The 16,260-nt window shown below is 44.7% G+C and overlaps 1 protein-coding gene across 1 annotated transcript in view; it reads right to left on the bottom strand.

Moving 5' to 3' along the window:
• LOC109978100 (uncharacterized) overlaps positions 1-16,036 on the bottom strand; it is a 34,418-nt gene extending 18,382 nt beyond the window's left edge. The window contains exons 1-11 of the mRNA XM_065953352.1: positions 15,582-16,036; positions 13,856-13,971; positions 11,877-12,000; positions 10,367-11,130; positions 8,920-9,076; positions 6,611-7,002; positions 4,925-4,985; positions 3,642-4,562; positions 1,437-1,811; positions 358-446; positions 176-263 (exon numbers count right to left, since the gene is read on the bottom strand). Coding sequence (XP_065809424.1) covers positions 176-263; positions 358-446; positions 1,437-1,811; positions 3,642-4,562; positions 4,925-4,985; positions 6,611-7,002; positions 8,920-9,076; positions 10,367-11,130; positions 11,877-12,000; positions 13,856-13,971; positions 15,582-15,825 — 3,331 coding nt within the window. The 5' untranslated portion in view covers positions 15,826-16,036. The remainder of the gene's footprint in view (positions 1-175; positions 264-357; positions 447-1,436; positions 1,812-3,641; positions 4,563-4,924; positions 4,986-6,610; positions 7,003-8,919; positions 9,077-10,366; positions 11,131-11,876; positions 12,001-13,855; positions 13,972-15,581) is intronic.
• Positions 16,037-16,260: the final 224 nt, after the last annotated feature.

The raw sequence follows: 16,260 nt of genomic DNA, 5'->3' as shown, positions 1-16,260 counted from the left end.
GATATCAAATTTAGGCCATATCGGCCAGCACTAGGTCCTGGGTCTTGTAGTTTTTTGCTGATGGCTAGTTGTAGTTTAAATCAATAATAGAAAAAGCAGTTATAAATCTAGACGTGAAAATGAAAGATCATGTCTACATGTGGTTGTCGGTGTCCATCACTCAAACTGTACTCACTGTCCTGAGCAGAGCAGCCCCAGGTCTCATCGTCGTCCTCCACTTTGATGACCGCGGTCGTCGGTTTGGCCGTCTCACCTGCAGCCGGCTGTAACGGAGCGCACAGAGAGCGAACACGATAAGAGCGAGGATGGTAATAAGGTCAGGAACTAGGACGGGAGAGGAGAGCGTCTCGTACTCACCGTCCCCTGTGTGGCGCCCCGTCCGGAGGATGGATCGATGTCTTCACACCGCAGTGTCTGAGCAGGTGCTCTGCACAGCACCAGCTCACCTGGAGGACGTGATAACACCTTTAAAGATCACGCACCTTCAGACGCACTGAGGTCACTATTTCATGAACAACGGATTCGTTTATACTTTAACACAACACAAAATGCTGCAAGTCCTCCTATTTAAGAAGCTTTAACCAGATACGAGGGATACATCGGTTCAACATCTGTATCGGCCGATAGCGAGCGAGTGACAGCGACTAAATCAGCTTGATTCTATTTTTCATTGTATTGGAGTGTCCTAACTGCCTACAGCGACGCAGAACGCCGTTTTAACCCTGACGTCCCGTTTCTATTTTCCTCTGTCGCTCTCTAGCAGGGTCGAGGAAGGAGGAGGCTCTACGAGGCGCTGATACTCGTTAGCTTGTTTCACAAAGTGGGGAAAGTCCTGCATTAACAATATACACATACGTGATAGAAATGTTGAGCTGTGACTTGTTTTAACACCGGAGAAAAAACTATTGACAAGCCTCTGAGAAGAGCTCACCACACTTCAGTTTGTCCACCTTCAAAATAAAAGCACCACATGTCATACTGTTTGCAAAGGGGAGCTGAAATTATCCTAGCAGAGAAGTAAATATTTATGGGATGCAGAGCGGACAGCGATCGTACACAATGCAACATGATATCTAACGCTTGCTTGTTGTTAGGAGACGGTGTTATTGTGAGAATATTTTATCCTTCATCAAATCAAAACTGATGAGTCATCAAAACATTCACCCCCCCGTACAGTGTGTGTCCATCCAGACATGAGCTAATCACACCTATTTGGTTTTTTGAACCAGGCTGTAAACATGTTCATCTCTGCTGTAAAAACAGGCTTTTTAGAATGGGTGTGTATGTGACTTCCTGTGCTTCTGCAGCCAGCCTCTAGTGGACACTCCAGGAACTGCAGGATGCTGCACGTCCACATCGGCTTCATGTTTAAACACCGGACGTTGCAGCTCGGTAGGTGCAAAGACCTCTCAGTGTGACGTCATGTTAACGGTTACCTTTAGGTGTTCCGTTCCTCCTCGGCACGTTGCCAGGGTGATGATGAGCGGGCCACTGAGCTCGAGCGCGGCCGCTTCCGAGTGGCAGCGCGGTGCCGCTCGCGGTAGCCGCGGCGCGCAGGGCGGTCGCCCGGGCGGCTCGGAGCTCCATGAGCCGCAGCTTTCTCCGCAGCACGTCGTTCTCTTTGCGGCTCCGGGAGATCTCCAGCTGCAGCACCGAGTACTCGCTGTCCACCAGCTCGCAGATCTCCGCCACCGCCGTGTTGGCCAACACCTCCACGATGGAGGCGAGCTGTGCGTGGAAAGCAGCCGCCGGGGACATCTTAATAAACACAATGAGAACAGTCCAGATCACCTGAGGCGATGCAGGTGGTTAAAAAAATACAACAGAAGCCCAGCGCCTGCTCAGAGTGCTCCGATTTAGACTCACAGCCGATGTAAACACAGCCGAGACTAACCAGGAAGTGATGCGTGTGTAGAGGACGAGAGAAAGGCCGGACTGCGCATGCGCAAAGGATCATTTCGCAATAGTCATGTACGACAGGGATGAGATGTTTTCACCCCTCAGAGAACACAAACATTCATATTTCATGACTAGAGTCAAAGTGTTTCTGAGGCTCTGTCGTTTATTCATTGATGTGTTTTGTCTTTTTGACCTTGTGGTCGTTTTAAACATCTTTTGAGTTCTGTGTTGTGTGTCTGAGGTCGACTGGCCTGTGTTTGGTTAAAGGTGGGTTTCCAGGACTCCTCTGTAGTTTGAGTCCCAGCTCATTTGGCTTCTCTTGTTTTCTACGGAAGAGGATTAGGGCCAGACACGAGAAAAGAACATGAAGAGGAGGAAGATTTTCTCTTTCAATAAGCAGCTCCAGAAAACAAAGATGAAAACTCAAAACATTGTTTATCAACTTTTATATCAATATTTCAACTTTTTCCTCGATATTGTTTTTCAATTTTATTCCCGACATTTCTGTTTCGACTCACACCATTTCCACTTTTTCACATTTAAAGTATTTTGACTTTTATTCTCTACATTTCAACTTTTTTTTGATATTTTGACTTTTTTCAGAATATTCTGATTTTATTCATTGATTTGTATTTCATTTTTATCCCAGTTTGACGTCTTTCTCAACTTTTTGACTTTTTCCTCGAGATTATATTTCAACTTAATTCTCGACATGTCAACTTTTCTTCTCGAGGTGCGTAATGAAAAAGAAAATTCCTTATTGACTTCTCAATGAAGAACACATGACACATATTTAATCATTCTTTTATTCTCTGCTTGCATCGTAAAGCAACACAGACCAAACCAAAACAATATCCATTCTAAATTAAATAATTAAACATAAAATATTTTCAACTAGAAACAATACAAAAAAACAATAATTTGACATTTCTTCCTCAGAAACTGTAATGCTGCATCTTTCAGCCTCTCTTCTGTTAGAGGTGGATACAAAGCTTTGTTTCCCTCTGTTGAAGCAAACTTTCATCTGCTGACAAAAAAGTATTTTGTTTGACTTTACGTATTTATTTATTGTTTATTTTACAGGGGCAATGCAAAATGTAATTTAAATTCACCAGTTTGCTAATAGTTTATTTGAATCTGTTGTCCCTGAGCAGGTAAACAAATAACATAACAGGAAGTATGTGACCTAAAATAACAGAATATGTTAAAAAAGTCCATTTGTGTAATATTACATACCGTGTTAATGAACTGTATTACTTTGACGGACAGATGCTGGCATAGTCAACGACTGCAAATCTAGATTCTGTAATCCTGATCTTGTGGTATCTGGATGAAAACGATCCTCTCTGAAAAGAAGTGGGCCCAGAGGGTTCTGCTGGGCTTCGATGCAGAATGATGTTTCTCAGGTGGTTTAACAAGAAATGTTTTTATTTGTGGGTTCATTGTTTGTCCCAAGATGTCTTCCTCAAACTTCTGCTCTGTCGCATCATAAAACCGGAAAATAACAAACAGGAAAAGAAGCATCATTTCCTTTTTTTATTACAGAAACTTGAACAATCGCATGTCGTTCAAGACGATCAAAAAAGTCACTTTTCTATCGTTTCATTGGCGGATTAAAATATGAACTCGTGATTATAAAGAGACAATTTTAAAAGCATCACAGTTTGATTTTCTCTCTGCACAAACTGTCCTTCCTTTAAAAAACTATTTACAGCACACGGCGCCTCCACGCGCTCAGTCACTCGGGACGTCGGGGTGACATTTCCTCATGTGTAACTTGAGGCTGTACTTGATGACGAAGCTCCTGGAGCAGTGCGAGCAGGCGTACGGCCGCTCGCCCGTGTGAACGCTCATGTGCGACTTCAGGTGAGCCGACTGGGTGAACTTCTTGCCGCACTGCTCGCAGCTGAACGGCCTCTGGCCCGTGTGGATCCGCATGTGGACCGCGAGGTTCTGAGCCGTGGCGTAGGTCCCGTTGCAGACGGAGCAGACGAAGCGTTTTCCCCGGGGGCCGGCGCCCGTCTGACCCGGCTGCTCCCTGTAGAGGGCGTAGTTCACCATGTCTGCACCGTCTTCGTACTCGAACGCAGAGTTGCTGCCCTCGGACAGCTGGCAGTCGGTGGAGGTCGAGCCGGAGACACTGACCAGCTTCAGACCAAAAGCGTCGCCGTCCACGTTCTCGTTCTGGTGAAAAGGAGCAAAGGTCATGTGACTCTTTGACTGTTTGGTCCACGTGACGCTGAGGTCGAGCTCGGCCCTGTTGGTCGGAGAATGAGCCTCCATCAGGGAGCCGTTCCCGAAGTACGCCGTCGGTCTGTTAGCGCTCGGAGGGACCATCGAGCACTCCTGGAGGACCAGCTGGACGTCCGGGTCCATCTCTGACGAGAAGGAGCAGACCGTGTCGCCCGCCTCCATCTTGTCCCCGCCGAGCTGGACGGAGCAGCCGGGCTCGCTGCGAGGAGAGTCCAGGGAGTAGACGGACGCGCTCCTCTTCTGCGTCCCCGCGCTCGCGTGCGAGGTTTTCGGTGCGAGCTGATCGGAGGACAGCGTCCTGCCCGGCTCTTCGCTTCCCGGCCAGACTCTCTTCAAGCTCCGGCCGGCGGGAGAGGACGTGACGGCGTCTCTGTTTGCAGACATCCCTCCATCAGACGGTGTCCTGTAATCTGAAAGAAAAGAGAAAACACTTCAAGAAGCAGAAACTGGAAAGTCATGCTGGAGTCTGTTTGTTACAGAGACTTTAGAGATGTAAATGCATTGGAGGGAGTTCTTATATGGACTCACTCCCGCCCTTTGCACCTATATGAACCATGTAAAGCATATATTTACAGTTCAAAGGTCACATATTATTCTCCATGTTTCTCTAACTCTAACATGTGTCTCTAGTCCGTCTACTAAACAGACTTGTTCTGAGGACAGGGGCGGAGACATTTCAGAGGAAAGCAAGAAAAGTGAAGAGAACTATGACCGTCAGAAGTCCTCAACCAGAACTGCTCGATGATTGGCCAGCGAGCCGGTTTACACTCACCTTCCTCGAACGTTTCGCTGCTGTCAGAGTCTTCATCTTTGATCAGCACCACATCTGGAAGCTGGGGGAAAAAAACAGATTCAATTAGAAGTAAAAACAGGCAGCAGGGTCTTTCCACTTCTGTCACATCCCAACACCATCAACAGCGACTTTACAGAACCATGAAGCCGCTGAGAGGTCGGCTCGTACCTCGTCTGACGCGTCTAACTTGTTGTAACGTGCATTAAGTCATGATCAGACATCAGTGGGCGGTCTCTCTCTCCCACTGGGATCAAAAGGTGAACAGGTGAGTTAAATCAATACAACGGGTCCCGCTCTCCACCTACGAGGGCTGCATGGTCAACTGAGAAAAACACAAACATGCCTCCTCATGTCTACAGGATGGTGCTTCACTCTGCAGTCAGAACAAGCTGCATTCAGTGTTTTAGTCAAGACCACACTGAGACCAAGAGAGACCAGAGACCAGAGTGCTCAGAGACCGAGTCAAGATCCAGACACAAGACCAAGACCATAAACATCACTGTGAAACCCTCATCTTGTGTTTAGGGGGCGTGTCCCTCACTCAGACTGTAACACTGAGGGATAAAACTCAAAGTAAGAATAAATTGAAGTTGTTTGTTCTTTTAGAAAGAGTCGTTTTCCTTCTGATCTCAGCGATGACGTGAGAAAGAAGCCGATCAGTGGAGGTCTTGATTTGAGGTCCGGAGTCCGCCCAGTCTGAGACTGAGACAAGACCGAGTAAAAATGGTTTTGGTTCTGAGACGAGACCTTCAAGAAGTGTTCTGGAGACAAAGACCGAACTGGAGCACACGAGCACGTTTTTAAAAATCGTTTGAATAATAAAATGTGTAAACCTGAACCATGGTTCCTGTTTGTTGTTTTTAATCATCTCTCTCTCTCTCTCTCTCTCTCTCTCTCTCTCTCTCTCCCTCGTTATCTCTCTCTCTCATCTCTCTCTCTCTCTCTCTCTCTCTCTCTCTCTCCCTCATCTCTCTCTCTCTGTCTCTCTCTCTCTCTCTCTCTCCCTCATCTCTCTCTCTCTCTCTGTCTCTCTCTCCCTCATCTCTCTCTCTCATCTCTCTCTCTCTCTCTGTCTCTCTCTCTGTCTCTCTCTCTCTCTCATCTCTCTCTCTCTCCCTCGTTATCTCTCTCTCTCTCATCTCTCTCTCTCTCTCTCTGTCTCTCTCCCTCTCTCTCTCTCTCTCTCATCTCTCTCTCTCCCTCCCTCATCTCTCTCTCTCTCTGTCTCTCTCTCTCTCTCATCTCTCTCTCTCTGTCTCTCTCTCTCTCTCATCTCTCTCTCTCTCTCCCTCATCTCTCTCTCTCTCTCTCTGTCTCTCTCCCTCATCTCTCTCTCTCTCTCATCTCTCTCTCTCTCTCCCTCATCTCTCTCTCTCTCTCCCTCATCTCTCTCTCTCTCTCTCTCTCTCTCTCTCTCTCATCTCTCTCTCTCTCTCTCCCTCTCTCATCTCTCCCTCTCTCTCTCTCTGTCTCTCCCTCGTTATCTCTCTCTCCCTCTCTCTCTCTCATCTCTCTCTCTCTCTCTCTCTCTCTCTTCCCGCCTTCTGTGGTCCAAACAAATCCAGATCATTCAGGACCAGGATCTGAAGTCAGGATGACGTAGTGGACACAGTGTCTATAGTGAATAATAATTAGTGGTCAGTCAGAAGCGAGCTGTTTGTTTACCTCCTCCCGCAGCGCTCCTGCCGCTCCTGCCGCTCCTGCCGCGTCTCCCCCGGGAGCGGTAGGTGTTTCCGCCTCCTCGGTGGGAGCTCCCTCCGGTTCCGCCGTCTTCCCCCCGCTGCTCCCGCGGACCACTATGGACTCGATGAGGTGCAGCTTCTTCCTCAGGTCCTCGTTCTCCTTGTGGCTGCGGCTGATCTCCATCTGCAGCACCGCGTAGCCGTCCTCCACCAGCCCGCAGATCTCCAGCACCGCCGCTTTGGTCAACGCGCCCATGATGACGCCGAGCTGCTCGTGCAGAGCTCTGACGGTAAGAACGGACATCTCGACCCGACCGGACTCAAACCACCCCCCTTTAGGTCTGAGACGCTCGGTGTGCCGGTGAGCTTTCCGTTAAATAGCTCTGTGTGGACGTTAAAGCTGTCCGTCGGTGATTACAAAGGTGAGCAGGCCGTCTACTTCCTGTACATGCGTAGTTCCGGTTACACGGAGGACTTCAAAATAAGAGCCTGTTGTTTTTGCTGAGACGGTATTTTAAGAAAGAAAATAAAGTTTTTTTTATACAAATACATTGATAAAATAATTAATTATTATATATTATAGGGCCCCATTTTTACTGTGTTTTTTATTTTGTATTATTTTGTGAAAACTAGTGTTTTTCTTAAAAAATAATTATGTCTCTGGCATAGATCGTTTTTATCTTGTCGGAGCAAGTTATTACCATGTGGTCGTGTTGTGGTCAAGAGTTCTACAATCCTACAATTCACTTAGCAGACTCTTTTATCCAAAACGACGTACATCAGAGAGTAAGAACAACACAAGCAAGGATCTAGAAAAAAGGGAACAATGTGAGTAAGAGCAAACGATCAGCTTTGAGTCTGATTGGACACACAGGTGCTGACAGGAAGTGACCAGAGGCAAAGCACAACATTGAGGGCAGTTCTTGAGAGCTCTAATCAGTATAGAAACCATCTTATAAGTCGTCGTTATCAAACAAAAACCATCGTCATTACCATCATCATCATCAATAATATGGAGACCATCATCATTAAGTTAGTAGGTATTCATGAAAGAGCTGGGTCTTTAGCTTTTTCTTAAAGGTGCAGAGGGACTCTGCAGATCACATGGAGTTTGGAAGTTCATTCCACCACCGGGGGGCGACAGAGGAGAAGACATACCTGAGGCCAGAGTGCTCCGAGACCGGGACATGACCAAGACCGTGGTGGGCGTGTCACTCACTTAGACCGTAACACCGGATGCGGACGGAACAACGGCATAAAAATGTGACTACAAATGATTTGAAGTCATTTTTAAGAAAGATGTGGAAAAGTAACCTCAGTGGTGGTCTTGGTTCAAAATCCGGAGGCCGCCCAGTCTGAGACCGAGACAAAACCCGAGTAAAAATACTTTGGATTTTAAGACGAGACCATCAAAAAGTGGTCTGGAGACCAAGACCGGTTTTGAGTACTACAACATTACCACGTGGTAACAAGATAATCATCTTGTGCTAATGTAGCAGTGGTAATTATTAAGTGAAAATAATGTTTCTGATGTATTATCACGAGCTTTCACGTCACACACAAAGAACAAACCAAAGGAAAACAACGTTCAGTTTTTTTAATTTCAGACACACGAAGCATTCACAAACTTCCCACAGCTGCTGACTCTCCTCATGAATCCTTTCTCACGTTCACCGACTGTCGGTGCTCGAGCAAATAAAATGAACAGACATGGGCGACAAGACAGCTGCCCAAAAGTGAAGCCAGAACATGTGGCACTCCCCTTACTGGATGGCTGGTCGTATAGGTCGTATGCTCCGCCTCCTCCATGTTAACAGATGGGACAAACTATAACGTCAAAACAAACGCTCGTTTTGGTCATTATAGTTATTTCTTATCACGCTGATTTAAGTCTGAGTGTTTATTTTAATAAAAGTTTATTTATTGTTTCAACGTATATAAAGGGGGTATAGCGTCATGATTGACAGCTCTGTTGACCAATGAGGCGCCTGCGTTGCTGTGTGCAGCTGATTCCCAGAGTGGAGGAGGAACGGTGAGAGGGAAACGTAACAAACACGAACACAAGAGTCATTAAACTTTCCGTAAACCGTGAGTGTCTGCTTCAGACTGACTGAAGAATCTGTTGTGCCGTGAGCGACCTTTGACCTTCCTTCAATCAGGAAGTGTGTGTGTGTGTGTGTGTGTGTGTTTGAGTTAGAGCCAATAACGCAGCTCCACCAGCGGACCTCTCGGGGATGTTTGGCTTCATTTTTGGGAGTAGTGTCGTTCATACAGTCGGTGATCAACACTAACCCTGCATCTCAGTTCTCTTAAACGCTGTCTCCTCGCTCCTCGTCTCCTCGCTCCTCGTCTCCTCGCTCCTCGGCCCAACCAGAAGTAGTTCTCGACCCGCCATGATAAGGATCGTCCCAAAGCTCTTATAACTGAACGGAGGAGAGAGGAGGGAGATCTGAGGAGCGATGGCCGAGGATACACGAGAGCTGACTTTGCGGAAGTCTTTTTACTGACAGACACGCCCCCTTATCGAATTTCACTCACTGATTGGACGCTGCAGCGGATCAGACTTCAATGAAACTTCTCAACATCAGCGGAGTTTAATAACGGAGACAAAACAGACAATAAAAAGACGCTTAACGGAGCGTCGGACATTTAAACAGATTCTAAACGTGTCAGTTTGTAATAAAATCAATACCTAAGCGAGTGTAGGCCGATCACTCCCGACATCTGATTTGTTTTTGATTAACTGTCAAACAAAAAGTCTGTTAATATGAAGTGTTCAAATAAAAAGATCATAAATGATTTCTTCATAAGTTTTCTTTTTATGATCACTCAGACTGTTTGCCCTTTTTCATTTATGATGACGTGAATGAACGGCTGACAGAGGGAGTCTGTCAGTTTTACATTCATCATTATTTACGTTTGTAAAGCTTCATATAAGACTGATCATTAATGATCTTCTGTTTGGAAAATGTCACTTTTTTTTCCTCTGTTATTTAGAACTCGTAAATAATTGTCAGTATTCCTGAGACGTAAGTATCTGTGTTTATAAAATACAGAGTTCATTGTCGAATTAGAAGTCAAAACAAATACAAATAATAAATAGACAATTTAATATTAAATAGTTTTGTCAGTAGAAATCGTCCTTTTGGTTTGAAGCAGACTGCAGGTTGTTCTTCAGGTGTTTGTTTTCAGGTAAAGTACACAGATTAAACACAGCTGTGTGAGTCGACTGACAGCTGAACGTGATCAGCTGATGTCGTCATTACAAACGGACGTCGCTTCACGTCACGCTACAGAGGAAAGGACGTCTCCTGTCTCTTAAAACATATCTCCTCATTTCCTCTCTCCTCTGCTTCGTTTCCTTGCATCTCTGGTGGGAGGGGCTAAGACGCAAGTGGAGGAGGCAAATTGGAGGACACTTGGATGCAATTAAGGGAACTGGGATGCACCCTAAAGCTCGGAGGTGGACCCAAAATGGCCCACGCTCTTTTTGAGGTAAGGATTCATCAGGAAAGTGTAGTTTCAGTTTGTGTCCACAGCAGGTCAAAAGGTCAAAAGGTCAAACGTATACAAGGCCTGACAAAGTGAAACCAGTCATACTGTTAGGAAAAGCATCAATTCATCCAAACAACTCAATAAATACAAAGGAAGTCCAGAGAGAGCAGTACGGTTCTGGTCCATCAGAGTTTAAGTCGGGTTAGCGCTGACAGTGTCTGAGTCACTTCCTGTTGAGCTAAACAGGAAGCTCCCCCTGGTGGTGTTTCTGCTGATGGATCCTCAGGTTCTGCTTCCCGGCGAATCGTTTCCCACAGAGCTCGCAGGCGAACGGCCGCTCCCCCGTGTGGACGCTCTGATGCGTCTTCAGGTGTCCCGACTGCGTGAAGCGCTTCCCGCACTGAGCGCAGCTGTACGGCCGCTCGCCCGTGTGGACGCGAACGTGCGTCTCCAGGCTCCGCGACGACGTGAAGAATTTCCCGCAGTAGCTGCAGACGAAGCGCCGGTCTCTGCAGAACCTGTTCAAGTCTAGAGGGTCCAGTCTGGATCCGCCGAGACCGAGCACCATGGGGAAAGCTGCGGCGTTCAGGTCCGGCACCTTGTCATGGAGCGTGGGCCTATGAGGGACAGGCATCATGCTGGGCAGGCTTTGACTGGTCCAGGAGGAGCACAGGTCCAGCTCCATGTCGTAGTTGATCAGAGACGCTCCCCGACTCAGCTCGGACATCCCCGGCAGGGAGGCGGGACTTCCCCCCGCTCCGGGGAAGAACTGCCTCCTCGACTGGGCTGTGGGCGGAGCTTCACAGTCAGACTCTGAGGCCAAGTCTAACACGACCCCTGAGGAGCTGCTCTCAGCGCCCCCTGCAGGACCTGGAGACCCCGGTGCACTGTTGGATTCTGTCAGCCTGTCACTGTTCAGATCCCACGGCCTCGTTTCTGCGACTGAGATCATCCTCCCTGAGGCGCCTTCTTCACCGCCGTCTGATCCCATCAGCTGCCCCTCGGCTCCTTTAGACAAACAAATATAAACAAACAACACAAAGCTGTGACTTCACGACACAAAGATTCAAGTGAGACAAACACCTAAATACTGTTAAAGGTCACCATGTTCCTCTAACTCTCTGTGTCTCTAGTCTGTCTACAAACCCCCCAATGATGAGAAAAGTCCATCCTCTCCGTCTTCTCCCTGCTCCACTTTTCAGAAAATGTGTGCTCAAACAGGCTGTTTGGAGATTTTCCCTTCATGACATCACAAAGGGCAGTAGCCCCTCCCCCAGGTGGGTGACACTCTCACAGCTAGGTGTTTGTTCTGCCCTCTGAGTCTGCCTTCTCACCGTAAACAATAGGACATGGAGCGAGAAAGCCCATGACACCCAAGCCCTTCCAGAGAGGGGGCGTGGTCAGACACAGCTCATTTACATATTTAAAGGTACAGACACAGAAACAGCCTGTTCTGAGCAGGGCTGAAATAGAGGGGTTTATAGACATGATCAAATACAAGATCAGAGTGGATTTAGAACAAGAAACTTCACACACATGTTTTGAGGAGCTCTGAGACTTATTTACACTGAAGAGGAGGAGGAAGATATGTCACCTATTTTCAAACCAGACCGTGTTGAATCCTGCATTACAGTCTAATCTCACGATATACGAGACGTGTCTTATTAACGTTCTAAAATTGCGTTTGTCAGACAGTCCAGCGTTGTATCTGGAGATATGTTCACGACAACCAATCAGGGCGTCTCCTCTCTTACCGTCGTCTGTGAGAAGCAGCTCGTCTGTGTCGTCGTCGCTCACCTCCTCTTTCGTCGTCTCTTCCTTTATCAAAATGACGTCCTGATCTCTCGGCTCCTCTGCAGGAGCCGCTGCAGAAGAATCCTGGAATAAAAACAATACTGATTCAGACACTTTTTCTTTCTCTTCGTATCGTTTTAAAAGTGGAGGCTCTGGTGCTTTTATGACCAGAGCCTCCTGCCTGAGGAGAAGAGTCTACAGAATCACTTTATGGACCTGCTTTTATCTCATGCAGTCTCTCTTTATTGCCTTCTATCGTCTTTTCAACTTGGATTATATTTCTTATTATTCCTTTCATTTTACTACTTTCATTATTTATTTTTTACTGCTATGACTTATTTATTTCTTTTCATTCTTTCTTTTTATTGCTCTTATTTCACCCTCTTTCATTTATTGGCCTCGTTATTGCTTTTCCTTCTCTATTTCCAAAGAGATTTGGATAAAGGGAGGGAGTTTAAGTCCTGCTACGAACCCAAATCTGAACATTTGGTGTGGTTGCTGGTGAGGTGCTAGCCAACCCTGAAACTGCTCGGGGGCGCCAGTCCCTGCTAGGGCTGTCAATTCTTATTTTAAAATCGAACATTCATTTGAACCTGGAGGACAATGTTCCTGTTGCACGCACTCTTTACTTTTGTTTTTTGAAAGGTTTTTTTGGGGGGATTCAGAATCTATTTTCGATTCAAAACAATTCTGGATTCATGATTCAAAGTCTATTTTTGAATGAGTACATACTTCAGGATCTACTCCAATCATCAGTGAGACTGGCTGAATTTATTGCTGCTCTATTTTTCATTCTCCTGAGTTAAAGAGCTAGCTTTAGCACTTAGCAGGGAGTGACTGATCAGCAAAAAAAGTTGGAAGTTATGAATCTATTTAAAATCTCAGTAGATAAGAATCTTGATTTTCATATAAATCGATTTTTTTTCCAACCTCTAGTGTACGGCATGTCTCACAATAACAAAGTGAAAAGTTGTGATATTCCTCAGCATCTTTAAACCAAATAATATACAACATTGAAAAGACAGTGAGTCGTACACGCCACCAGATGTCACTGTGTCCCCAAAGCTTCAGGAGGCCTTTTCCTCCTCGATAAGGAACTGTCCTTTTTACCATCAAGATGTATGAAGATAATCAGATATACACAGGAGAGCTAAAGGTTAACTTTCTGAAGATACAGAATTTAGATATTGAACTTTACGATTTATGCATTTTCACTTCTTCAATCCAAATGTCCTTAAACATGAATTACATAAAGCATATAATTCGGCTTTAATTCAATCATGATTTGACATTTACAGGCTCAAACTAACTGCTCAAAAAGTCATGTGTCAACCTTAAAGGGGACATATTATGAAGAATTCACTTCTTCAGTGTTTTTGAACATATATCTGTTTAACCTGAGAGTCTACTGACCCACAACATGTGAAATAAACCCATCCAGTCCTTTGTTTGTGGTCTGCATAAGTCTTACAACACAGAGAAAAATGCTCCGTTTCAAATGTGCTCCCCTTGTGATGTCACAGTGGGATTCTGGTAAAATAAAATCCCCTTCCCTCGTATCTCCACCCATAGACTCCACCCCCAGCCTAGAACAAAACTGTTGCGCAGGCCCGCCATTTTTATTCTCTCTACAGAGGAGTGATGTCTACGGGGAAAACTTGGGGGGGGGGCATTACATTTAAAGAGACACACACACCAAAACGCAGCGTTCTGAGACAGCTGGTTTATACAGGCTCACAAACCTCCTCTGGTGTTTGATTCATGTTATATTTTGACCAAAGCACAGCACAGATGTTTCATTTAGACCACAGGGGACTGTTTGAAAAGGTGGAGGAGGGGACTGTTTAAAAGGTGGAGGAGGGGGATCATATGTCCTCTTTAAAGGCTTAAAAACAATGAGCTGAAAATGAAATGCTACTCGTTTAGCACGTCCTCTCACCTCTTTGCAGGTTGCAGGACTCAGCTCTATCGTCGCCTCCGACACGGGGGCCCGTCCGCTTCTTTTGATATTTGCTATCGGCAGTCTGGACACCACTCCAGCTGTTAGGGCATAATCTGAGAGGAAAACAAAAAGACACGCTTACAACACTGGTTCCTGTAGTGGGGGAAAAGGAGGCTAAACAAGAGTCTTTGAACGGTTCTTGGTGGGTTTCAGTGTAAAAAGGCAGACTGCTTCAAATCCAGGTTACCACATGTTTTAAAACCATACAATGTCTGTTATTTTAGTGCTCATGATCAATATCTCAAAAAGCACCAGCACGTTTTGAAGCTACATCTGTTTCATAACGCAGGTGTGTAGGAGAGGAAAGATTTACGAGATTAAACTCGTAAATTTACGACTTCAATCTCATAAATTAACGAGTTTGAGACCAGCCTGCGCAAAATGATTAAAGTAGAACTCTTAAAGTATTTTCCTCTGCAGACAGCTTCCTCCCAGTCAGTGTGGTTCTTTTATGGCTATGTGAAGATGATTTGTAATTTGTAATTTGTAATTTATTTCAAGGATAGCCCCTTGAGATGCATCATCTCATTTTCAAGGGGGTCCTTTTTAGCTTTAGCACTTAGCAGGGAGATGATGATGTGCCAAAAGCATGTGTAGTTTCATATCTGCATTATGGAGGACGAGATCTGACAGAAGTATAAATAAATAAATGTATAAATAAATAAAGAATAAATAAATAAATAATGAATAAATAAATAATTAAACATGTGAATAAATAAATAAAAACTGGTAAATTAATGGGACATAAATAATTAAATGTCTTAAATGTATTTCTGCATTTATTTATAGAAATATTTCAGTAGAAATTAGTAAATGTGGAAATAAATAAATGTATAAATAAATAAATATGGAAATAAATGTAGATATAAATAAATATGGAAATAAATAAATGTAGAAATGAATAAATGTGGGAATAAATAAATGTACATTTACATACATTTAAGACATTTAATTATTTACATCCCTTTAATTTACCAGTTTTTATTGATTCATTCATGCATTTAATTATTTATTCATTATTTTATTTATTTATTCCAGTATTTATTTATACATGTATTTATTCATTCACTCTTTTATTTATTCCAGTATTTATTTATACATTTATTTATTTATTCATTTATACTTCTGTCAGATCTCGTCCTCCATACTGCATAAGGAAAGCCCCAACACAACTATTGTGTCTGTTATCGGTCTGCCTTGTTAAAGTGTCTCACAGACAGTTTGTGTCCTGTTCCTCATTTTACAGACAAACAAGGTCTCGCAAGTTGAAGTGAAAACTTCTCTTAAACTATTTTTACCGACTACACAAGGAAGTATCCTACTTCCTTATTAGTGAAACCTTTAGGACAAAATGCTCCAACAGGATGCTGCTGCTCTTCTGATATAGAATAAAATAACCACTTTATTATTTTATTCTTTAAAGAGTTCTACTTTCATCATTTGTGCGCAGGCTGGTCTCGAACTCGTTAATTTATGAGTAAATTTACGACTTTAATCTCGAAGTGTATTTATTATTTTATTTACCGTGGCCCTAATCCTCCGCCGTACATAAAGAAGGTTAAAGCAGCCAAAGCGTCTCCACTTTACATCCATCATGAAATGTACAGAACTTTTGCTAATGACGGACTAAAACTCAGGTTTTATTGAAGTTCCAGAAACTCACCTTTACTGAACTCCATCAGCCCCCCGCCGGTGGTCGCGTCCCCCCGGTGTCCCCGAGAGATGATGGTCTCGATCAGCCCCAGCTTCCTCCTCAGCGCGTCGTTCTCCTCTCGGTTCCGGCTGATCTCCAGCTGCAGGACGGCGTAGCCCTCCTCCACCAGCTCGCAGATCTCCGCCACGGCCGCCTTGGCAAGCGCCTCCATGATGGACGTGAGCTGGGAGTGAAACCCCCCGTAACTCGTCATTTTCAAGTCGGGCTGAATGGAAAGTGAATTAAATCCACATCGACCAACACGGTGCGTTCAGAGACACAGATTAACGTCGGATTAAAGAAGCATTCTTTAGCCAGTGTGGCGGGTTAGTGACTGGGACACACGGAGGGATGCTGAGGTTTCTGGTTGTTGCTTGTTGTCTTCTCCTCCTCGGCGTGTCGTTAAGCAACTTCCGTAATACCACTTTCAAAATAAAATCCCAGCCTGAAAAAACCGTGCTGCAACTATGGAAGCCCATTTCTGCCAATTAAAAAACAAAAACGAAAATTTGTCTAAATTATAAGATACAAAAATCGACATTACAAGATAATTGTGACTCTTTATCTAAAACGTCCACTTTTTATGTCATAATTTCTCATAATTATGACTTTTATCTCATAATTTCAACGTAATATGGGCAAAAAAAAC

The sequence above is a fragment of the Labrus bergylta genome, chromosome 4 (genome assembly GCF_963930695.1).
Source record: "Labrus bergylta chromosome 4, fLabBer1.1, whole genome shotgun sequence".
NCBI classification, from domain to species: Eukaryota; Metazoa; Chordata; class Actinopteri; order Labriformes; family Labridae; genus Labrus; species Labrus bergylta.
This window is presented reverse-complemented; position numbering and strand designations above follow the sequence as displayed.